The sequence below is a fragment of the Orbicella faveolata genome, unplaced genomic scaffold, assembly GCF_042242905.1.
Source record: "Orbicella faveolata isolate gen_17 unplaced genomic scaffold, um_ofav_v1 contig_15, whole genome shotgun sequence".
Classification (NCBI taxonomy): Eukaryota; Metazoa; Cnidaria; class Anthozoa; order Scleractinia; family Merulinidae; genus Orbicella; species Orbicella faveolata.
In genome coordinates, this window is record NW_028301542.1 from 4,542,921 (window position 1) to 4,569,256 (window position 26,336).

The window sequence follows — 26,336 nt, forward strand, 5'->3', positions numbered from 1 at the left end:
TATTTAATTCTGAAAAAGATCCAGCCCACTGCAATTGACTGTGATCAATCAACGAAAACGTGCGAGTAAAGTGGAAAAGAATCTTCTATTTCCAGCTTTTTATCATACAAAAACCGTCTCAGACTTCTAAACGTAACTCAGAGAGTGAAGCTATTTTAGCAGTTTCGGAGCCCCCAAACTCAGAAGCTCTCCACTATAATCTCCAGTTTCATCTAATTTAAACCTACGACCTTGATGACGATACCACCATAAATCTTCTACTAACTAAGCTATGAAGTCGGCCACTTGGAGGTTTGAGAAGTTTTCAATGGAGCATCATAAGAAACCTGGAATTTCTCTGATTTTCTTTTGACAAGCTATGTGATTGCTTAAAAAGTCTTCTCCAAATACTTAGCCAATCACATGCAAAACCAAAACTAATCAGTCTGGTCTTGGTCACGTGCATTTTCCCGCGCTTGGCGTAGGCGACGTGAATTTGAAAACGGTTTTGATAGAGCTTTACTCTATCGCTATCTTTACGACCGCCATAACTCGAGGTGAACAGTTATCCTTTACCCTAACTCGTCCCCGCGTGTCTTCATAGAACACGCGGCAAGGCGCACGGTGAGCAAGGGGCGATGCGAAGGGGAAAGAGGACAAGGTCTCTCTCTCTGGCTTTCTCCATACCCATTTCACCCTACGCGCCGACCTAGCCCTATGCCGCGCACTCTCTGAAGTTGTATGAAAAGTCAAGACGACTGGTAACGAATCAATCCTTTAGCTATGTTTCAGACACTGTTGGACTGCGATGAAATAAAATGTAGGCTTTACATAACACTCTTATGAAAGTAACCAACCACGTAAGCCAGAATATATGTTTTTAAAGCCTTAAAGGAAAATTATCAACCAAAGGATCACAAACCTTCTTGATGGGTTCTCCAACAGACCCGATGTATTTTATAATGGACCTTCGACTTGAATGCGGTGACGACACTTTGTCTTCTTCCGCGATGTTTTGTAGCGAGCTGGACTTAGCGCAACCATTTCTAAATTCAAAAGGAAAGTAAACTCTCTTTACTATGCGTTATCCCAGCAAAGGGACACTGAGTTGTTCTCTCAGCCAAACACAAACATTATGAGGGAATAAAGTAAGAGGTGTTGGATCCAATCAAGACTATGAATGCTACTCGACTTTGGTAAGTTGAAAAAAATTCCTTTGGGTGACGCTGAAATCTATCAAGGCTGGTGCAAACCTCCTAACCCCTACGAGGCGAGAGTCTAATGCAACAAATTAGGCACCGCACCTCCCATGCACTAGGTAGATCCTATTACTCAAAGGACCCCCACCCCTGATTAGGAAGATGGGTCCACCTTCTCAGCCCAAGCTCCCCCTTTTTAAGAACCACGAGAACCACAAGAATCAAAGTAAAATCGTGCAAAAACTGCCCTTCCCAATTGCTTTTTTGATTAACATTCGACCATGGACAAAGGAATGGTAGAGACCGTTTGTAATTAAAAAAATGTAGCTCTACTTACGCGGTTTTTTCATCCTTGAGGAACACCGGAAAGAAAACAAAATACAAAACGTCATAAATAATTCGGACCGTTGGGGTGTATATAGGGATGTCGTCATGAATTTATGCTCATTGCCCTTCTAATTACCACGCGAAAGAAACGCCGAACCTTAGGCCAAATCCTACCCAACACTTTATGTAACAGGCGCAAACTGGATCCTTCAAGTAAGGTTGTTGAAGATACCTGGCGTTGGTTTGCGAGGCAACTAAAGAATTCACACCCAAGACACTTAAGATCAGTTGCGTTATTGTCTTGTAACAGACGGGGGATATTTTTCTGTCAGGTTTGTCCGGCCAGATGTGGCAGTATAGCCGAATAGTTAATCTTTTGAGTGTTTAAAAATGTGGCAAAGCTGCATTAAAGCTCGCGTGAACAAGCAGTTGGGACATGTGAATGTTTGTTCCGTCGCATTCCAACATAAAAGTACCGAGGAAGAAACCAAAGTGATAATGTTGTTATTAGCTCACTGACAGCCCATTTGCCGAATTTTCATTAACACACTCATTTCACCGTGCCCAATTTGGACACAAAATCCAATTTTGCATGCGTTTTTAAGTCAACACCGCACATTAACAAATGACCGCTAATTTGAAACCTGTCATGAAGGAAAAATCTATTTTTCTATTTGAGAAATTTTAATCATGCTATGACATATTACAAACGCACACAGTAAAAGCTAAAGAAGGAATGGTATCCTAGCAAAAATAATTACTGCACACGCGCTGTAAAGTTACGTTTTTTAACAAAATTTACCATTTACTGCAAATGACCTTTATTGCAAATGATTGTCTTCTGATTAAACAAACAACGGTTGAAAAAGGATTATGCCGACAAGGCTTTGACATTTCAGTAAAATTATTCAAGAACACGATTCTTTTTCTTTCCATTCTTGGCAAAAAAACTTAAGTTAAGCAAAGCATCTCTCACACAGAAAATTAGCTGATTTCAGGAATTATCGCTCTTTGAAATTTCAATCCGGTTAATTTAATACAAGCGTAAGAAAAGTTCTGCGTACAAAGGCATCGCTATAATTATTAAGGCCTGTGAGCAATAAGGTAATTCTTGTGCGGTGACTACTGCAATTATTTTTTAAGCCGGAAAACGTTTCGACGTGAGCGATTAAATTCCCTAGGTTGGAAATTCTACGAAAAGAAACCTATAAATACTTCACAAATGTAGGTCGCTCTAAATAATTATTTGTTCTCTACATCGCCAGCACGCTGACGTATGACGCAAGTGAGAAAACTAAATGTTGTTACGCTAGAGTACTGGTGGTTGTTGCCTATAAAGTGTACCAGTCGGTGCAAACGACAGTCAGTTACCCACTACGTACATCTGTAGATGGGTCGGTGCCAAAATTCGACTCCGTTTTGATTAATTCATAAATTCAGTTCTTCAATGGATGAGAACTGAATACACCGACTTGTCCTGTAACATGCTGGTAGCAAACTCACTGAGATGTTCTTTTAAAAGACAAAACCTTTCAAATCTTGCAGCATAGCAAATCTTACGTTGAAGATTAATTTAATTACAAAACAGACCCCGAAGCAATTTCCACAGGAACAAGCAATGTGAAAATGTCAACCAGCTTACCTTGGAAGCCGAAATTCGTCTTAAAGCGTCATAATAGACGTGGTCCTTTGCTTCTTCTTGAGTCTGTAGAATTTCCAAGACTGTACTGATTTTACGCGGAGTAATATTTCGTCGGGGATTTTGTTTACGAAACCATTCTCTGGCGACGCTCCACAGATTAGCCATTCAGCTTCGCGCGCATCCAGTTAAGAACAACTTCAAGGCGACTGTCGGAAGACAGAGGGAAGAAGAGACAGGCTAGTTTGCTCAAGCGGCAGTAAACAAAGCAATGTCACGCTACTGGATAGTAACTGCAAATAAGAGAAACATTTAAGGCTTTTAAGGAGGCGATGTCAACTAAGATACTTTGAATGCAAGCTTTTGCGATATTAGCGCGGTTTTCTTTGGCACAGGCGACAAAATCAATCAGCCTACGGTTCATTTTAGAACCTATTTTGCATGTTTAATATTTCTAAAACTATAATTAATATCGGTCTATTGAATGTCCCAAAAGACTTACTACACTAGGTCATTTTACAAATGCAAATTTTTGGCTGGAATGAACAGCAGGCGAATACTTTTGCTTGGTTTATTCCCCTTTGCCGCGCCAAACAGAGGGCCGATCATGACCACTTAACAAGCGCAAATCAAAGTTTGAGGAACTTGCATTGGCAGTCAAATCTACTTCACAAGTTGTTTGCCACTGGGGTGTCAGAAAACAGGTGATTAATTTACTTTTAGCAATCAATCCAACGAGCATGTCCATGGTGTGCGCAAATTACTTAATTTTCCAAAATCTCCTAATCCAAAGCCTAGCTATCGATGTCCGAAAACAAACCAGTAGATACCTAATAACCTGATCCATTACTCAAGCAATCCATCACCGAAGCAGCAATCAATCTTACTCTCAGGCACCTCCTTGAGAACCTCACTATCACTGGCCCATAGTGCACCTGAATTGTGTTTCACGACAGCTGTCTTGTTGTCACTTGATTACTAACTCTTCGCTAAAAGCAGTCAGATCTAACCCTGTCATTGGGGCGCCAGAATACAGGTAATTAATTTACTTTTGACACCGAATCCAACAAGCTTTCCCATGGTGTGTGCAAGTTATTCAACTTTCCATAATCTGCTAATCGAAGAACCAAGCTAAGCTATCGATGACCGATTAAAAAGATCGATAGGTACTAGATGTTTGGTGTTATCTAATAATCCGATCCATTACGCAAGCAATCCATCACACAAGCAAGCACCTCCTTGCTTTTGGGAACCCCACATTCGCTGCACCCATTGTGCACCTGAATTGTGTTCAACAACAGCTGTATTGTTGTCTTTTGTTTACTAACTCTTTGCTTAAAGTAGCCAGATCTAAACCTAGAACTCTAAAAGCCTTTAGTATCTCGGCTTAACATAGGACTTATACAACTTCATAAGAGGTCTTGAGTGGAAGTACAGAAATACATAAATAGGGGAAGTGGAGTTATACCGAGGGGATGGGGGAAGGAAAGGCGAGGTTACAATTGATACTGAAAAGTCGTTTCGAAATAAGCTGCCAGAAGACTTGAAGACTCTGATAAGAAGTAGTGTTTTAAAACAAAGCCAAATTGATAAAATGTTTTAATTTGTACTTTGCATTTAAACTTAGCCATTGGCCGTCTCTATTTGAAGTACGATGTTCTATGAGGAGGTTAGTATTTAAGTTAAGATAATAAGGAAAGGTTGGAGGGGTGCAATTCTCAAGGGGGGCGGGGGTCATAACCGGTGTATTTTCTTTAGCTAGCAGAAAAAAGAGCGGATGAGTGGCTTTACAACCGAGATTTTACGGTATGCAAGGTTGCATGCCCAACCTCCAAGGATCCACAGACCAATGGTGTATTCAAGATATTACAAACTGTGGTCAGCATATAAACCAGCCACTATTCTAAGTTGTTAAGTCTACTCACAATCTTTGTAACACATAAACGAAAGAAAAATGTCGTACCTACATTTGTAGAAAGAGTAGTTGTTTATTAGTGTGTTTAGCAACAAAAGTGTCAAATTGTGTTAAGTTTTCATACGTTATGGCTCGTAACGAAAATGATACGCGTAATCTCCAAGTGTCAGTACGAGAATTTTGTCTTCAATTCACAAGAGCAGAGATGTTTCAAGCTACGAGGTCAGAATCGATCTCCGCTGCCTATTTTCTTTTGAACGACGAATAATTACAAAGACTGTTTACACACTTTTTTTTCTTATTATGGCTAAATAATCCTCCCTTCCAGCTGATACTATCACCTTGTAATTTTCAGACAATAATTTTCAGAGATTATAAGCAAGTGCGCAAGGTAATGAAAGTAGTGTGTAAAGTGAAGTAATTTTTAACTTTGCCCTGTCCTTGTTTGTTTTGTTTTCGCAATGCGCTTTGTTTCCCAATTTTACTTTGTTGTATTTTTCCTTTTTTGTTACCCTTTTATTGTCAGCTTAATGTCACTACTCCGTTATTCAAACTACTAAGAGTAGATGTAACGCAACCAGGTAAAAGGTAACACCACAAAATAAGCAAACAACAATATGGCGTAACTGAAGGGGACACAGCCCTGTGGCAGGTTGACGCGACTTCCTGATAGGTGCACGAACAAAAAGCCTCACTTATTCCCCCACTAACGTAGGAATAGAACAAGAGTATTGGCAGAGCCTTTTTTTATCTCCCCAGCACAGCACAGGCTGGATCGGACAAGATAAAGGCTAGGATATAAGATGGCAAGATACAAGCAATGCCAAAGCTTCGGGGAAGTCGCTACGCAGACTTAACCGAACCACAAGGAGTGACCCCAGTTTATTGGCAAAAAACAAATAAAAGCCCTTCTCCAAGGGAGGGCGGGTGGGAAATTTTAAAGCTAAAATTCTACAAACTGTGTACTGTCGTGCAAGCTGCAAGGATAATGCCCTCTGACAGTGTATTGAAATTTATACAGCAAGACAGTGACTCAAAGTTCGACCAATAGGTACAGCTGTACTATGAACTACCATAGTTAGTAACTATGGAACTACATAGACGCAACGTGGCGAGCTTGTTAGCAATGAATGGAGCTGACAAATATATGGGCCAATCTAGGAGAAGCTAAGATATTTTGCTAGATTATACCACGAGATAGAAGCTAAATTACAGACATGAATAGTGTTTGTGCTAATTTCTAGAATAGGGGAACGTTCACTCATGAATTGAGCATTCAGTATTGTACTATTGTTTATCCTACGGGACTACGTGACGAACGCCCTCAAGGGGTGTCATGTTCCATTAACTGCGTTTTACCGACCGATAAAAGCGGTGTTAATGAAATAGTTGTATATTTAATTTTTATAACTAACCTTATCAATAAAGTTGGATGGGTAGGCAAGTAACGTTTGTAATGTAGTGAATGTGTTAAGTAGGTATTGTAATGTAATGGGCTGTAAGCTTTTAAAATAATGATTTTTATCCTTTCATTGTAGCTTCTTAATTATTCTTAGCATTTGTATCTTTTTATTTGGTACACGACCCCACAAACTTGTTAGCTTTCAAATTTTTATCGTGTATAAATAAAGGTTGTATGTTGTATGTATGTATGTATGTATTTAAGGAATGTTTTGCACTGTTATGTATTGTATTGTAAAGCAATGTGTTAAAAAGCTTCATTAAAAAAGGAAAAAAAGCAAGTGCGAACAGCGAGAAGTTGAAAATTAGAGATGAATTTTAATAAAAGAAAAGTAAACAAAGAAACAAACATAAAAAAAAAACAAAAACAAAACAACTTAGTACTGGGCCAAGAGCTTGAACTAGTCGTTACGGTACTTCCGTTATTGCGTTCGACAGAACGCAGTTCTAATCGCGTCAGGCAGAAAAATTCGAGATCTGTGAATCTATCTATCTATCAGGGGACACCAGTTTGGCCCCCTAAAAAATTGTTCAGGGGCGAATGACGTCATGTCCATGTTTGTCCATGTGCTTTCTTTCGAGTCGAGTGTTAGACAATATTGCGGATTTTCGAGTGTCGAGGAAGCTTATTGTGGACTGTAGCGGATACTGAAGTTGTTTATTTAAAGTTCGACTGATTGTTAATGGCATTTAAAAACCTTATAGACATGTCTTGACGAAATGTGTGCGACTTTTCGAGGCGGATAAGTTGTTTATTTGAAGTTCGAAGTCAGTGTTAATGGCATTTAAAAACCTTGCAGACCTGTTTTCACGAAATGTGTACGACTTTTCGTACGAACAGAAAGATGTAGTTTTGGCTGCGTGTTGTATACCCTCTTCTCTTCAATCGAAACCAATGCTGCTTTCTGCTGAATAAATCAAAGGAGGAAATGAGTTTCACTTCGCTGGCCTAGATTTCTGTGCGCAAACTATGTAATTATTCATAGTTAGATATTTTTAAAATCATTGTGATTTATATTTTAATTGTTTAAGGGAGGGCCACAAGTTTATCAGTCAATGACTGTAAAGTGTTTTTACCCTCATTAAATAAAGTTACTTACTTACTTACTTACTAACGTAAACCCAACGAAAGTGTTCAACTCCCAAAGGGACTTGCTTTGGTGCACCAACTGTGGACTGTGGACTGCGGACTGCGGACTGCGGACTGCGGACTGCGGACTGCGGACTGCGGACTGCGGACTGCGGACTGCGGACTGCGGACTGCGGACTGCGGACTGCGGACTGCGGACTGCAGACTGCAGACTACGGACTGGGTATAAAACACAGACTTATGCATGAAACGCGGACTAAGCATTACGGACTGGGCATAAAACGCGCGAGGACTCAGGTATAAAATGGGGACTGCGGACTAAATGCGGCCTCCCGACTGCAGTCCATGTTTTTTACTGACCGGTCGTAACTAACATTACACAATACTTGTATAAACGAAAACAAACCCTCTCGTATGCACGTGCTTTGTGGCCAATTCATTTGTTTTTGCCTCTGCTGAAGGGAGACCAATTTCACGCCTACCTTACAGCTCAGGCACAGAATGCTTTCCCTATAATTTTTTTTTTAACATATCAAGCCTACCAAAACTCGAACGCACTCTTTAATCTACGATTATTACTAGTTTAATTAATTATAATGACCGGGAGCGAGAAGTTAGACTTCAAGCCTAAAGGGAATCTGGGCTAAAAACAATTTTGTTGCAAATCACAAGTTAGTGTTTGTGTTAGATTGATTCAGCGACTTGAAGTCCATAATTCCTTGTTTCTTTTGAGTGCAGGACATTTTGTTTCTGCTATTTTAGGATTTCAAATTTCCCGCCCGCCGCCATGTTTATGTTTGCAGAGCTTCATGGGAAATTATGAGGTCATTCGATTGCGCGGTTGGACGTTTTTAAAAGACAACGTTGAGATATAAAAGTGCCTCTAATTAAGAAATACAAAACATGTACCGTGTTTTTGACGAGTTATAGAAACAAGAGTGGAAGTTTGGGAGAACAAGAAATGCTGTGGGAACACGAGCCGACATTCGAGTGTTTCCACAGCTTTTTCCAGTTGTCCTAAACTTTCACGAGTGTTTCTTTAACTCGACAGAAACACAAAGAACCTTATCTCTATTTCTTTTAGAAAAACTGTGTCGAAAAAAACGAAAACAACTTGTTTACTTTGATCATCAAAATGCAAATTCTCTTCACTCGCGCGATCATTACTGTCAACAGCTCGTGCTAGTTTTGTGATTCTATCGGGTTAAAGAAAACACGATTTTTATCCAATCAGCGAGCGTATTTTCTTTGAGCTATTTTCTAATCGTTTATAATTCAGACACCGGATGAATAGGTACAGTTACAAGGAGAAACTCCACATTGAGATCTTTGACCGCGCAATGACGTCATAAATTACAAACATGGCGATGCCCAGGAGATTTTAACATTTCGTATTCGAACCACTTCAGAGATATCAACTTAAACCCCTAGGTTCAGTTAAATATAACTATCAGGTATACTTTAGAACTTAAACTGTTTTTCAGACAAGATTGCCTTTAAGGAAAGAGTCCTCATCGTATTAAATGCAATAATACTATTTCTTCCTTTTGTCTGGCCCGCCTATATTAGCCAGTGCTACCTGCGGGCCAGTCCGCTTCCTTGCTTAATGAATCACTTTGATAAAGTTTGTGATTGGTATATTTCTAATTTGTAATTTCCAAACAGCCGAAAAAAAGTCGAACAACAAATTAAATACACATTGTCCAAGCATTATAGGCTTAGGACAACAAATGAAAACTGAATACAAAAAAGGACCGCTCGGTTTTGAAACATCGAAACAAGTGAAAATTATAGAAACCTCAGGCTGAGACACATAATCCATCTGGACTACCAGAATTTTTTAAAATAGACGGTTTTGTTTTCGTTTCGTAATTAGTACACAATTCGTTAAACAAAAACATCTGAAGAAATCAATATAACCGAAAATATTGAGAAAACGCATGGGAATTGCTTAATTATCCTCATCCCAGGGGTTGCAGTAAGGTACCATTATGTTTGCTACCGCAAATTACCTAAAACCCTCGCCTTAAGACGAAAATCCTGATGTTAAGCATGAATTTAAAGGCACTTAAAACAGCTTTTAATCACATGAAACCTTTTTGGTGATGTTTAATGTACGAAATTAGCTTGGATGTATGATGCCAATTAATGTAAATTGCATTGAGAGGCTTCTGCTCACGCACAGAAGTAGCTCAAATGTAGCTTTATTTTTGGTATATTAAAACGGAAAATGTTGTGTAGCGTTGTACACGGAAGTAACTAAAGCCATAAAAACAAAAATACATACAGGCGGGAAGGGAACAAGTGAATGAGGCTTGATGCTTGACGCCAGCTGACGTAAAAAAGCTTACAGCGGCATGTCATGTGCATGTACATACACACGTAACAGTTAACTTAAGAATCATACGAAAAAATATCAAAATATATTATACAGCATTGTACTTGTATATAGCTAAAGCAATAAAGACTGAAATATTTTACTAAAGTAAGGGAACAAAACGGTGTTGGGTTGGATGCATGACTTCAAATGATGCAAATCCCTTGAAGCGACGTGATCTACATGTGCGCGTACTTTACCTGTTTAAGACTCATTATATCTTTTGCACACAAGATCGAAGAAAATTGTGTATACTTAATTTACATACTGTATGTATGAAGCAAAATCTATAAACACAGAACTACAACACCAAGGTAAGGTCACATACGAATTAGGGCTGGCCGGGAACATCACGCATGCTAGTCTCCCATATGCTAACTGATGTAAATCCACAACCTTAACCTTTTATTATTCTATTTTTTGCGCATAAAAACGAAGAATAGTGTACAGTTTGTAAATGTATTAGACTTCAACCACAAAAAAAGAAATGGGATACTGAAAAAGTGAACTTGTTCGGAGAAAACCTGGTTTCGTGATACGAATTGTCAAGACTTTTAATTGCATCTTTACTCAGCTGAGCGCACGATTGAGATAGAGACAAAACTTCGTACACAATTTTCAGTTCTTAATGAATGATGCCAATTTTACACATCTTATCGTTCAAGCCTAATTGTCAGAGTTTGAAAGCAATTTGACAACGTCGGAATAGGGTGTGTGTGGAAGAGGCGGGAGAAGGTAATGTTATGCCAATACCTTCTGACGTTTACCCAAAATATTCAAGCCTACGACAACACGGAGAAGTGCAGATGCTCTATATCAAGAATGAATGAACCTTTCACTTCGTACCCTTTGAGTATACTAATGTTTCAGCGCAAAATACCGAATAATTAAATGTATATCGTGATTAAAACTCCAAGCAAAAACAGTCCAGAAACTACTTTTGTGGTTATGATTTATTTAATGTAACATAGATTATTTAAGCCATGTGTGAAACAAAATTGAACTGTAGCACGGGAAACAAGAAAGATCGCAGAGTCCTAAGAAAAAACAAACATATGAAATTAGTGCTTCCGTGTGTTGAAACTGTATACACTCTCATCAGACTACTGTCATCGCACGTTACATTCGACTTTTGGACTTGTTTTGTCTAAAGACAATGAAGCTGTTGTATCACGTTTCTTCCTCACTACCTTAATTTTACCAAATGTGAAAAATATATTGACCGCGGTTACCGTTGCAACCAGCAAAGGTGATTCAACACCCGTCCTCAACGGCATTTAATTATCAGTGTAATCAACCACTTGCCAACATGCAGTGTTTTCTTTGTCCTTTTTGCAACGGGACAAACGTCAGAAACACACCGAGTCGCGTCATTTTTCGTTTGCATTTCAGAGGAAATTTCTCAGTCACTGATGATTTCCACCCACCACTGTGCAAGCAGGTGCTCTGTCAGTAATGGCACATAATTGCGATGACGTCGTGGAAAGAGCTATCATTGTAGCACGTAGGTCTTAATTCATTTCTGTTCTGAAAATCGCACTTAAAATGCAGATCTCCTGAAAGCCTGTAATTTACTCGTTTTAAACAACGCCAGGGAACAAAGGCAGCTGGTGATCAGACCAAAATGTCACTATTTTTTTATTGTTTTGAAATAGTTCCTGCCTCACAAAGACAACCCTGACGACTCAATAATAATCTACGAGTTTCGAGATCCTATTTTTTTCCTCCTTTATCATTTAATTTCTTATATACTGATGAACAACTTCGGCAAGAATAAAACCGCTGCTAAAATACTGCATAAATTGAAAACGAAAGACCTAAATAAATAATAAGAGCATAATAACTGACAACGTTAAAAAAATTGACTAATCTAGCAAGCGCGAGACTTCAGTCTCAATAATACGTCGTTCACCGGCAGAGGAGCCGGCTTTTGACCGCTTCTTGTCCGCTCAAAATAATTCCATGTTCGATCGAGTACTGGCAATAAATGCCACTAACTTGGAACGTTACCTGCGAATGGAGCAGGTGATCGCGGCGCTTTGAATGAAAACAAACACTGACAAAGCACCGTGACGTGTGAATGGAAACAAAGAAATGCATCAAGTAATTTTCGCTTCTCCAAAGACTGGCTGTGAAAAGGGAGGGCATTCCGGCTTCAAACAACCGTTCAGTTACAAATGCATCCAAAAGCTACACATAGGAACTTTATTACGTGCGGAAGAGTAGTTTAAACTACATACTGAAAAAGCTCATTCCCAATTTCGTTTTAATTGAATTTTGTTTTATCTTTTTGTAGTCTGGAAAACTACTCATGTACACATGTGGCAATTTTATTTTCACGATGATTTTAAAATTTTCACTGCTACTTTCCTTGAACTATGTCTCTAACTTTTATCAGACAACGTAAATTCCAGGTTTTGGTCAGTACCGCTACGCTCTACGGCTGTAAGGCTCCCAGCGATTAACCGAACAGCCCACAAGAAAAAGACCTATGTACCTGTGTGGTATCCTTTTGTACCCCTTCTTTGTTTATTTGTTTGTTTGTTTGTTTGTTCGTTTGGTCAAAGCATGAGGTGTATCTCCAAACAACCGACTGATCCCAGGTATCGCCATGACGACAAGCTCACTGGACAAATTGAAGACGTTTGTCTCAGTTCTGAGCGGACGTTGCCGTCTTAAAACCTTTTCGACGAAAGAAAAATGATCATTCTGCTCGCCCCCTTTACTAAGAGCTCCCGTAATATTTATTTTCTTTCCATCCTAATGCTACAATTGGTAATGGTGAAATCATTTCGACGAGTCGTCTATTTGCTAATACGCTTTCCAGTCGTGTGGAATTCATGTCCAACAGCAAAGACTATTCAAATTGACTGATCGACACAAATCTTTAACAGCTTGACTTCCAAACGGTCCTAACATCCCTTGTAGGCGGTCTTTTGATTACATTAAGTGCACTCTACACTGAATAGATAACATCTCACGGAATTTGCCGCGACTAAAACCATAAAGCATCTTGAATTTTTACATCTAGTCATTTTTGCTCGAAGGAAATTAAAACAGAAACCAAAGAACAGTAAAACGAAAAACGTCATTTAATGAATGAAAATTTGTTTCAATCTCTGTTTTCATTCTATTTGCCGCCATCGCCTTCACAAGCTGTTTTAGAAAGGTGTCTGGCATCATAAATATTATTCAAGAAATATTATTCTTCGCTTTTAGCTCAAGCAAAACGAATCATAGTATTAGCTTCGCTGCGACAAAAGTAATATTATTATCCTGAAAAACAAAAAAACATGTCCTATTAAACACCTCGACAGGAAAAAATTCTAATTTGAAGTTCGGCCCTAGCCAATGACATCAAAGCTTTCACTATAGCAACTCCTCTAATTAAACTGCATTGTTTCAAGCTCATTACAAATTCCTGTAACTCGGGAAACATCGCAAAGACGACAGTGTTGCAGTGTTTGTCTAGTTTTCAATGCATGTTCCCCAACCGCGACTCGTGTTCTGCAGCTTTCCGAGCTTAGGACAGTGTGCGGGTCGGACGGACGGTCAGGATTTTATCTCTGGGGATTTGAAACACAGATCGCTTCCCCCGCAGGTGCACGGACATGGCCTCACGAACGAAATGTTTCTCATTCCGTTCGGAGGCCCAGTAGGCACAGCATAATGGCTACCGAGTATGAATTAATCTCTACCGTGGTTCATCAACAAGGAGAATAGTAACCGATCTGCTTCGATACAATAATGGGAAGTGGAATCTCAAAGAAACAAAGTGAAACGCCACCGTGTCCTACAAAGAGAAAAAACAAGAAGGACGCACATCATTTAAAAAGCTTGACGGAGCATACTGAAGGAATAAACGCAATGTGTATGAGTCCTGATGGTAGCACCGTCGTCACTGTTTCCGAAGATACGACGGGACGACTTTGGGACACTAAGACAGAAGAATGTGTGGGGTTACTACAGGGTCATAAAAGTTATATTACAAGCGTGTGGGTAACGGAAAGGTATATCTTCACCAGCTCTGCCGACAAGACTGTTAGAAAGTGGAACTTGGAAAGCGGTGCGTGCATTAAGACGTTTCTCGGCCACATCTCGAATGTAAACCGAGTCATCTGCTCTGGGGATTTAGTATTTTCGAGCTCGTACGACAAAACAGTAAAGTGCTGGCACGCCGACACGGGCGAATGCCTTCGAACTTTTCGCGGCCATCGCTTGTCCGTGACTCCTCTTCTACTTGTGTCTGATTCCAGTCGCGGAGCAGCTTGCGATTTGGAAAACAACGATGACATTCTTATCTCGGGTTCGGCCGATAGCACAGCGAAAAGCTGGGGAATGAACTCGAATGAGTGCCTTGTTACTTACAAAGGACATGCCGGGGCTGTAACATGCCTGGCTGTCGACGGGAAAGGGAAGACATTATTTACAGGTTCGGCGGACAGTACAATTCGTTCATGGGATCTGTTAACTGGAGCTCCAATAAAAACCTTTACAGGTCACCAAGGTGCGATAATACAAATTCAGGTACGTAGTTTTCGAGGAATTAAGAGCAGCGTATGTTAATTTAATAAATATCCAGTTATTTCCCCAAATAATTCTTGTCCTTTTAAGAATAAATTGTAAAACAGTTTACACTTATGAATCAACGAAACACTTCCTGAACTTGTTTATGAATGCAATTTCAAATTATGAATTATAATGCGTTTGAAGGATCCATTAGAAATGACAAAGCCGTTTTAAGCCCATAATTTCTGAAAACATCGATCGCTTAAATAACACATGTCGCCTTTGCCTTCCGTTTACGAGCTTTCGTTAAGCGGTTTTCTCGTTGCAAGCTTTACTCAACCGCGGAAACAGACTGTTATCCAGAAGGTTATGTATAGCAATAATCTTACGCTATTGTTTTACTTGCTGTGTGGATTTTACGCTCCATTTCTCCTTTTGCATACGAAGAATCGACATCCTTTAATTACTTCTCCGCAGAAAATTCGTCGAGTTGGTTATAAACTTTATAGTACAACAAAATTTAAGTATAAGTCGACGCTGTTTCGCTGGCTATATCTTTACATTTGATCACATTCTGCGGTTTCTAACAAATGTATTTGTCAACGAGTTCGAAGTTTTCAAGACTACCAGTTTGTTTTCGTTTTATTTATTTCATCACTCGGCTACTTAAAAAAAAAAAACAAGTCTTTGATAGGGGTTTAAAGAATCGTTTTCGAATCTCAGTAGTTTAATCGAGCACGGTAAAGTAGTTTTGATGTCTCGCACAAATTTGTGTTGTCTTTCAATCTATTTTGATGCTTCGGAGCTTCGACTTTGTTTATTTGACTTCTATAGATACCAAGCATCTAATGATCTGGTTCTGTGGCATCTTTTGTAAAATAATATGAGCCTTTCTTTATTTCGCCAGATTAATTTTATCTAAGGGGTGCACGGTTGCCCTGGAAACCTGAGTCTAAACCCAGTCAAAGTTACTGTGGTCAGTTGTGGTTTTCCAAGATACCTACCTAACTGTTACTTGTGGTTAGAAATGTTTAAAAAGTAAAGTGTTAATCCTGATTAGGGACTGCTTTGGCAAAGAAACCTGTTATTTCAATCGCTGGTTGTAGCAGAATATTTTAACCACAATTTATATCGTTTTACTATTGCAATGCCGATTTCTGCACCAGTATTCAAATGCAATCTTTGAGTTGCTATTCATTACGTATTTTGTGACAAATCCTTATCCAGTTAAAAATATGAAATATGACATATTCTTTGATGATTTTGAGCCACTATTCAATATTCATTATTGCCCTTCAATACCCAAATTTCAAGGGAAATAATTATGAACACTGTTGCTCCAAATTCAAGATGTTTGGTTTCCCTAATTAGCGAGTTTTCCCTGAGAACTACTGCATGCGCTGGCTGTCGGTAGTAATGCAAAACTGACCAGAAAGGACAACAAAACTCTTGCACAGTTATGATGTAAGCACAAGTATATAACACACCTTGTAGAAGGCAATCTTTACATTTCATCTGGTTTACCTTTGCTGCAGGTTTACCAAATGCAACACTACAAAATTAAAAAAAAAAGCTGCACTCTAATGCAGTTAATTGTTGTCTGAAAAGAGACAATTTTGAGTTCTTTAATTTTGCTTTCAGATCACATTCACTTGCATAAACAATACCATTTTTAAATTAAAATGAGCTAACTTCTGAAGGTGTGAAAACATATGCACCTACGTAACAGCTTGTTGGCTCAATGCTGACACCTTGAGTGTAAGAAAAGCCAGTTGTTATTTCTGACAATATAACAAAATTTACTCTTGGTTCCCACTCTTACGTATTGGAAAAATATTTACTCGGAAATTTTTTGCTTGTGGAGTTTTGAAAGGTTCATACACTCCTAAAACCACTTTGCAAGTTTGTAGTCATTCAGAGCTGCAGCCCTACACTATGTTTCGTGTTGAAAAATGGTTAGTTAAATCAGGTAGCAAAGAGCAATTAAATACATTGATCTAAATGTGAGTTTCTTGTTCTTGTAACACAAGAGTTCGGTTTCTGGTGATGTATCTATTAACCCTGGATAAATTCACTGCCTAAAAGTGAGAACATATAAGCAACAGAGTCCAAGTAGCGGATTTTCTCTCCTCAGTTCAAGTACAGTGGAGCTGTGTTCTAATTGTTATCTTGGATAATATTTGGCGGCAGAGTGCCTGCTTTTCTGTTTTTGTCAGTTTTTTCTTTAGCCCCTGATTCCAGCAGGGTTTCATTAAGGGCAGGGCACTGGGCAAATTGACCGGCTGCAAGGATGATTTTGCCCACCTGGTTTGTCCGTCCTCATAACGAAGTTCAGTTCGTCTGAAACATACTGCCTATATTAAATAAACTAAAAGTGTTATAGTATTCCTATTTATAATGAGAAAAGTAAACTAAGATGTTGTTGTTGTTGTTGTCAGAAAGTTTTTCCTGCCTGTGAAAACCATGCCAGTTACCCTCCTACTGAAAATGTTAAGGAAACCCCTGTTCCATCACTGTTTATTTATAGAACAAATTCAAGATGTAAAATGTAAATGTAAATCTTATTTATAGTGGTCATACACTTAGCTACACAAGCACTAAGCTTAGCTAGTTTACAGGCATGCCATTTAAACAAAGAAAACAAATGTTTCAAAATTAATAAATGTAACATAGTTAAAAATCCCAACAGGCAGGAGGCAGACCAGTTGGCTATTTACAAAGCCTGACTGAGGATTTGAACTCGGGACTATCGAGAAACAAATGCCGCTAGTGGCAGGGTGGGGGCCTTGAACCCGGGATCTGCGGATTACAACACCAGTGTCCTAAACCACTCGGCCATGCTGCTTCCACTAACTTTCCACAAGATACCCAAGTAGTAATAAAAGATTACAGTTAAAATCAGCTGGGTGTGATGGTATTTTTTCAGTCTTTCAATTACTTATTCACTCCTCCTCAAAACCAAATTTTACCTAATAATTTTATATACATTGCATCTTGGGTTCTCTTAAAGATTTGAAATTAATTCCTTCTCCACTGATAGAACCCAATCTTTTATTTAGATAACAAGAAACACAAAAGCAATAAAGATGTTCCTTATACAGCCCTACAGAAATAGAAAACTGCAACTAGAAAAAATCCAGCTAGTTACATAGTTGTTAACAACACACCACTGGTTATTTACGGGAAAATTTCCATCTGCAACACAGCCTAGAAAAAATCTTGCGACAAAAATTGTCAAATATGTTAGTCATACAAGTCAGTTTAATTTGCTTGTTCCATAGTCTGCAAGATTCTGGTTAAAAAAGTTTTGGTTTGGCCATTTTGAATATAAGGGCTATCAAAAAGTTAAACTTCTACACTAGTAATCATTCTTATATTATATGTATGTGGCACTTCTTGTACCTTGTGAGTCTGAATAAACAAGTAGCCTCCTGTAGATATTACTTAATGTGAAAAAGGTGATCTACAAATGAGTCAATTTAGTAATTTAGTAAGATATTTAATTTCCACACAAAATTACTGTGAAAGGAAAAATCTAAACTGATTTGTCTGAGCAAGGAAACAGCCATGTTATGTACAAGGAAACATGTTCTGATAAGTTGTGCAGTAAAGTTGTACCAGAAATGCAGACCTGCTGTTGTCAGGAATGCCGCAATTTAATAAACTATTGTTGTTGAATGCAGCGAGAATCCTTGTATTTAAAGAGCTTGAATATGTGTCCAGTAGCCCGCAGCTAGAGGATTTAACAGTCAAGCTAGCGGATTCTGTCTTGCAGGAATAATATTACAACCATACGTCAAGCCGGCAAATTTTCACACCAACTTAGGTGTGATAATCGCAGAAAGTTTTTTCTATTGAAGTCAGTGAACATGAAAACAAAAGGAACAATAGCCCAGTCAAACTATACCGCATCCTACCATTTACTGCGGCATCACTTGCTGCAAAAAAACCTAGGTAAAAATTTTTGAGCATGCCACGTCATTGCCAAGGCAAGAGTGTGGTACATGTATGAATCTGCAAATCAGCCAAGGCAAAACCACAGCAAATGGGTAAATACTTTAAGCCAGTACTGTACTGTAGAAAACCCTGCTAAAATGTATCTTACTTTTAAATCCTTAGGTTGTTAACAAACTGATGTACTCATGCAGTGCTGACCATACTGCAAAATGCTGGGTGGTTGAATTTGGTGACTGCACACGTACATACAAGGGACACAAGCACACAATACATAGTCTATTCTTCCAGGAAGGCCTTTGTAAGTTTTCATCAAATAAACTTTTAGTGAGAGAGTCCAATAAATGTATTTAGAAAAATGCAACACGCTAAAAGTCTTGGTCCAATGCACTTAAGGATGGTGCCTACTTTTGTTAGTATGCACACGTTCTGCGCATCACACAAGGCATGGTTTAAGCGCCAGGCACACGCTGGGGTTGACATTGGCACAATCAGCTACGCTACCAAGTTCACAACTAAAATGAAAGCAAAATTTTCCTACTGTGACCAAATCAAGTTTAATGTAACTGTACTTAAACCAGGAACACCAGAATAGCAGCATATCGCTAACCACTAACTGTGAACGTCTTCCAGTTGAAAAACTAGCTGTTATCTGCCAAAAATTGTGCTGAAGTCCAACTGTAAACATGTACCTGCAGATGGCGTAGTGCACACACAAAACAAGTGCGAGATACGCAAGTGTTTTACTTACTGGGCACCAGAAAAGTTTTCCAAAAAGATCAATAACTTTAAAAAACACATGATTACCCCTACATTTTATGTTATGAAATGGAAGTGGTAAGCCTATTCAACACGTGATTAGTTTCTGGTTGTGAGCAAAAGGTGTTTAGACTGTAGTTTAGCTGAACCTTTGTATTTCGTAGGCACCATCCTTAATTTAGCCACTTAATATTTTTACCAATGACAGACAATTTTTGGTCACCCAAGTAACACATTTTCATACCAAGTTGACCTCACTTCATGGACAATGATTACATTTATCTGCATAAGGCTTAATGCCATTTTTCATGACCAATTTGTAATTATTGCATCCCGTTGGAAAAATGAAATCTTATTGTGATTTTATTAAAGTCATGGACCTGTGTAAATGATTACATGGTACTTTTGAAACCTACAAGAGTACATTAATTTCAGTGGAAGACATTTTACTGTTTAATGAACACAAGTTTAGTTTGATTTTAAGTTAAAGCTGAGGTATTAAATATCATTCTACTACTTATAAATTGTATGCTTTAGTCTTTGTTTACTTGGACAAAACATGCATTGGTGAAAGAAACTGCTAAGTGCTTACAACAGACATTCGGGGAATACAGACACTTTTGCACATCAGTTTGCAGCCCATATTAACTAGGTCCCACCATATTCTTTTTTTTTTTTTTCATTTTCTAGTGTTTACCTGTTCTGGGGACAGCACTGTAAAAGTGTTCGAGTCAAAATCTGGCACGTGTAAGAGGACATTCACTGGCCATTGTGGTCCAGTTAACTGTTTTACTGTAAGTTTGACAAACAATTAAGTGTGATAGTAACATTATTTTTGTCAAGTGAATTAAGAATGTGGGGCATTTGCCTGAAATTTAAGTGCATTGTCCTGCATAAGTATTGTTCTAAATAAACATTCTTAGCAATCCTATGCACATATACTACAGTCTTGGGTGACATGCAGCAGTTTTTTTTCAAAACTTGCATACCTGGCTGCACTTTTTTGTCAAGTGTTAGCATTCTTCAGGATTGCATAGCTCATGTGACCACTGAATATCATCCTGAAAATGAAAAATATTAAAATGGCTAATTTAATTCAGGAAAATCAGTGACAACATTTCAGTAACTTCCCTTCATAGCAGGCTGTTACTGTTGAAGGCACAAGTGCCTAATACTATGGTAGACTCAGAATTGAATGGTCTGGGATGAAATTTGCCTGGTGTTACTGTCACGGGGGAAAACCCCATAAAAAAAGGACAGGGGTACTTGGCTGAAATTTTGAAAAAACTCCTAAAAGGTACCAAGATCTTGTTTTGTGGTTGTGGGTGTTACTGTGTCATTTCCTCAGGTAAGGCACTTTACTCAGCCATTCACACCAAATTCCTAGAAGTATCCAGGGATCCTCTGGATACAGGCTAAATATCACCATCTCCTGGAGGAGTTGGAAGGAAAGTGATTAAGAAAAGAGTGATTCTGGAAGGAAAAAGATTAAATTTACTAATTTTGGTCAATTTTGTTTAAAAGGTCACACAAGGGAAGCTTTACACTGGCTCTCATGATGCAAGCATGAGAATTTGGAATTGCACAAAACTTCGAGATGATGAAGATGACATATACAATAATATCCAAGAGAATGGAAGAGCAAAAAAGTAAAACCATGCTGCAAAAAACAAACAAAATGAATCCATGTCACCATCCCCAATACATGTTGCTTCCACATACCTTTTCGTTATTTCATAGAGGCAAAGGGCAGTTTGGGTACACCCTTTTGTTACTTGGTTGATTTAAATTTTGACCATTATTCAAGTTGAATTAAAAAAAAAAAGAAGAAATTTTCACCTGTACACATCTAAACAAGTGAAAATATGAAATATTATATATTTGAACTGCAGATAAAGATATGAAGACATGATTGATCATCACAGTTATGTACACAACTTAAGCAGCTATTGTTGTGTACGTAACTGCGATGATCAATCATGACTTCATGTATATGTCTGTGTTGTAAGATGACTATTACATAATTCAGACTGCCTTTGTTAGTACTATCACAGCAGCTCTTGTGATGCTGACAAGATTGTTATAGTTGTGTAAGGCAAGGGAATCAGTGATGATGGATGACTCAATTTTATTGTCAACAGTGTTTCTCAGGATGAGACCCCAGAGCATTGTTAACAGTTACCATGACAATGATCACTGTAACATGGGTCCACTTTCTCTCAATAAAACTAAAAATATATTCATTAATGCGGATAACCTTCAGCTATAGTCCTTGACGCTTGTTTAATCAGCATTGGTACATTATAAGCAACTCAAAGTGCTTACAAGTGCTAACCCAACAGAGAAACAAGTCAATGCAAGGTGCCAGTCTGCACTTATGTTGCCATGGTAGCTGTTAGGGACATAATAGGGTCTTATTTAGTTCAATGACAAGACTTATTATTCGTATTAAGTAATACAAGATCTTGAAAAGCATCAGTGAGTTAGCTGTGGTAATTTATATTAAAGAAAGGGTGCTCAAACTCAAGTTGCAAATCACCGTAAAAGTGTAGTTCTGTAGCTTCATTTTGTAATTAAGGTTAATAATCAACTTTTCATCTGTCTTGGACAGTTCCTTTAAAATGAATTAATGCAATTTGTTTTTGTTAAAACGTTAAATTTGCTTGCCTAGGAAACAATTTTTTACCCCTTCACTAGACCTCTTAAGCTGTCCTCAGTCAGTTATTTTGAGTTCCCAGCCATATTCTCTAATAATGTTTACATTGATAGGAAATAAGTGGTCAAGGGCTGTAACAATTCTGCTTGTTAGAGTATGCACTATTTCTCTTGTATTAGATTTTCTGCCTAGATGTGATATCCTGATGCCCTCTAAAGATCCTATTGAACCCCTAAATAACAAGTTATTTAGCATCATATTTAGTACATGTTTCTCTCACTTGACAACACCAACTAATATAAATACTTGTACATTGTTAACCAACATAGACCAGATTTTTCCACATAGTAACTAACTAAAATACAGTATGTGCACATTCCCAAAGTTTGCAGAGAAACAACAGGCAACCATTTTGTTTCATTTTAGTATGCAATTTCAAGGATATCTGGAGGTTCATTTAAGACCTGTGTAATATTTAGGCACATTATATGTTCTGCTATGATTCTAAATGCATTATACTTATGCTTACATTTAGGCCACTCATCTTACAACCTATTATTTCTATTGGAGAGCTTCTTACCACCTCTTTTAATTAGAGATTGATTTCCAAGTAATTGGGTATATTTAATAGTTTTGCTATGATGTTACTGGCTCCAGGTTCAAGTTTAAAATAATTAAATATATAACTTATTGTACTAGATTCATGATGAGTTTATTTATAAATGTTGACCAATAGGCAAAAGACAAATTGCAGGACAATTTGCTAGATATATCTAGGCTGTGAACGCAGACAGTTTTTCATATATATTTATCCAATGTTTAGAAGCTACCGTAACTGTGATCTGAGATCTGATCCCTGCTATTTTTAGTTTAAGAGAATAAACCATCACCTCGGTCTACATGTAGAATAAAATGTAATATATGCTGTTGATGTAGTGGCCTATAAGTGTGACAAAAATTCTTTTTCCCCTTTTTTTCCATTTAAATACATTGAGCATGATCTTGTGAATAGGAATGTAGCTAAAAGGGATTTCAGCTGTACTTGTGGGTCACTCTTCAGTTTCAAAAATAAAGTAGTTTTATTCAGTTAGGACAAGTATATAAACATCAAGTGGAAACATGGCCCTTACAATATTGTTGCTAAGGAACATGATACACTTAAATGATGCAACAACATTTATAACTGCTGCCATTTGTGCTGCTGCTTAACAAAACTTCTGGAATGATGACATATGGTGACCAAAATAAGTCTGTTGTAAAGAAGAAGCTTTTTATGGTTAGTCCATTCTTTAAGGTCAAATCTAGGACCCTAGGAAGAAGATTAAGATGGATCCCGCTCAAAGTCTGAGCAATAAGTTCAAAACTTATGTACTAAAAATCTACTTATCGCAAGGTAACATTTTGAATACTATTCCAAACATCTGGCTTTAATTCATTTCACCACATAACCCAGTGACTAGACTCTGAAACATTCCCAAGAAAGTTTACGTCAAACTTCGTAAAAATGCTTAAAGCATGTGCTTTTTTTGTTTCAACTGATGTGAAACATTCTTTTCAATTAAAATATGGATAACTTGAAATTCATCTTTCTCTCGCAGCATTAGACTCAGAGCTAAAGTCTCCTTAAAATAACTGTATTCAAATCGTCACCAGGCTTGAGTTTTTTGTGGCTACTTTAATTTTGCCTTTATTGCTCAAATGTTCAGTGGAAACCCTCTTAAATTTTGCAAAAAAAAGGATTTGTTCTCCAACTGAACAAATATATAGACTTGTCGTAACATTATCAGGTACAAAAATGATTATAATTTAATAGGTTAAGATAGATATTAATATAAAGTCAAATGCAAGACACAGATCTTTTGTAAATTAGATGGTTCAGTGTTTTAACTGAGTAAAACAACAGTCATCCAAACCTTGCTAGGGATGACAGAAGTTTGCATGTGTGCTTTTGATATCGTAGAGGCTAGTTGAAGTAAATGAAAAGTTACCACAAAAGTTAAAGTAATTGATTTGCTAATATAACAATAAAGCACAACATCAAATGGATAGTGTACAAGTCAGAGTGGGTGTGAAATTAGTATGCAAAATACATTTACATTTAAACTCAAAATATTTCACTTGACTGATCCATTTTTGGGTCAGGGTGTTTACCAGCATACTTGAATATGGGTACAAAAGGTCTAGACATCCTGTAGTCATGAAAAGTGTGTGTCAATTAACTAATGTTTGTGAATATGTACAATTTTGAAATTCAATGAGAACAAATCAATGTCATTAGATAGCCTTACAGAGATTACTTTAACAGGGCTTCACACTAGCAGTCAGGGCTGACATTAAGGGCTGTAACCTGTAACACCTGCTACAGCTGAGCAGGGCTCAAAAAAATTTGAATTCTAGCTTGCCCTTCAGACAAGCAGCTCTCAAATTTTGCTTGCCATGGGCAAGTCTTAGTTGACTTTTTTTTCATTTAGTTGACAGAGAACTTGTCTGGGCCCTTGCCCATCAGACAAGTGACAATGAAAAGTGACTTGCCCAGCAAGAAAATCTACTTGCCCCGCACTTTTTTCGACACTGGCTGGGTATGCTTGATTTTCCCTTGATGCTATGGGTGAAATTACCTGTTGTTGATAGAATTCACTCACAAAGTAACAAGCTTGCTATGGGCATGGAGAGCAAGACTATGGGTGACTCAAAATGTAATGAAAACCCTGAACACTCGCCCATTTCCCACTGAAGAGCAAAAGTTTTCAGCTAAAAGTAAAAAACAAAAAAAATATGCATCTGGCAAGTACATGTAGCTCTAGAGAATTTTCCATTTTTTTAAGTCCTTTAAATAGGAGATCCATGCAAAAAAAGATGTCGCATCTGTTAACATTCAGGTTAAATTTTGGTAGATATCAACTGTTTATGTGCACAGATGTATAAAAGTAAGAGCTAAGATCAGCGCAAGTGAAAGGAGCAAAGATTTGTTCTCCTAAAGTGCTTATGAGTTTGTGTATATGGTAATAATGGAATTATAGTGAGGATATAGTGGTACAGTAATATGCTGGAAAATTGTTGTTGTAGGAAATTAGTAAGACCTATAAAATGGAAATTGCAGGAAATTGCACCAATCATTGCAAAACTGACTTAGTATGACAGCCGCTGTGGATGCACAATGGCCTCATGGTTGGTGTGCTCGCCTCCGGATCAAGCAGTCCAGGTTCAAGCCCTGGCTGCGGACATAGTGTTGTGTTAATGGGCAAGACACTTTACTCTCACGTACAGTGCCTGTCTCCATGCAGGTGTATAAATGGGTACCAGCGAATTTAATGCTGTGAGTAATCCTGTGATGGACTAGTAGAAATACTCCTACTTTCTTCAAGCTACAGATATCAGAGACAAGCACTGGCCTGATAGGCCACTGGCTTGTATGCAGACTTTACCTTTACCTTTACCTTACATGACAGCTGTTGTACATGTAGGAGCACTGTGAGTCATTCAGAGTTGCAATATGCTACCAGCAAAATTCAAATTCCCAACATTTTCAAATATTTACAGCCCTTTAAATGATCTTTTAAAGTTTTTTGGTTGTAATATCTGGGCATTCACAAAACCTGTATGTACACTATTGGGACTAATTACCTGGTACTTGAGTGCAATGTCTTGACCATGATTGTACTAAGCACGCCTGCATTGCACTGCAGACCATGTGCAAGGTGAAATTTTGCCATCAATGCCTTTATGAAATATCATATTTGCACTTGTCTGTTGTCGTGTACAAATAAGGGGATATCAAGTGTGCATAATTATGGCCTTATGGCTGTTTCTCACTAACAACAGAGTTGGAGTCGTAATTAGAGGCATGGAGCGATATGATCTACATGTGGTTGTAGTCAAATCGATGTCAGAATCAAACTACTGATTCTGCTTATGACTACATCCCATATGATCTAATGAAAACTAGATTGTCAAAGACACAGCAGAAGCTAAAGAATAGACCAATCACAAAGCTTGAGACTGACTAGCATTGTCATTGGTTTTGCTCCCGACTCGACCAATTTTTTAGTTCTTCACTGGATCATAAGCAAGCAGTGGCAGATCCAGGAGAGGGACCCAGGGGGCCTGCCCCCCCCCCCTATTTTGGGTAAAAGAAAAGAAGAAATCACAGAAGGAAGAAAAGCTGGTAGGGCAAGCAAAACAACCCCCCCCCCCCCCCCCCCCACTCAGCCCACCCTTTAGTTCAAGGTCTGGAGAGAGTCGTAAGATTTTTGAGGTGACATTTTACAATACCGAGCCACTTACTAACACATCTACCAACGTTAACGAAGTATATAGAAACAAAACAAACCATTCAAATTCAATGAGAAGCAAACGAGTGGCCCGGTATCTACAATCTGGCCGCGGAATCTAACAACATGAAAATTACCCGATATGATCACCAAAATAATTGTTTTAAAGTTTTTCGTCAGAATCGTCATTTAACTATTGG

At 38.2% G+C, this 26,336-nt stretch overlaps 2 protein-coding genes across 2 annotated transcripts in view; one reads left to right on the forward strand and one right to left on the reverse strand.

The window, feature by feature from the left end:
- The window catches only part of LOC110063424 (cyclic nucleotide-gated channel alpha-3-like), a 42,002-nt gene that overhangs the window by 15,272 nt on the left and 394 nt on the right, over positions 1–26,336 (reverse strand). Inside the window, exons 2-5 of the mRNA XM_089288060.1 lie at positions 20,199–20,270; positions 3,148–3,353; positions 1,516–1,529; positions 902–1,025 (exon numbers count right to left, since the gene is read on the reverse strand). Of these exons, the coding sequence (XP_089144186.1) occupies positions 902–1,025; positions 1,516–1,529; positions 3,148–3,312 (303 nt within the window). The 5' untranslated portion in view covers positions 3,313–3,353; positions 20,199–20,270. The remainder of the gene's footprint in view (positions 1–901; positions 1,026–1,515; positions 1,530–3,147; positions 3,354–20,198; positions 20,271–26,336) is intronic.
- On the forward strand, positions 13,391–23,907 carry LOC110063425 (WD repeat-containing protein 86-like). Its single transcript, XM_020770410.2, has 4 exons — positions 13,391–14,514; positions 18,616–18,751; positions 19,900–20,003; positions 20,734–23,907. The coding sequence occupies exons 1-4, from the start codon at positions 13,735–13,737 to the stop codon at positions 20,860–20,862; spliced, it is 1,149 nt and encodes a 382-aa protein (XP_020626069.1). The 5' UTR covers positions 13,391–13,734; the 3' UTR covers positions 20,863–23,907.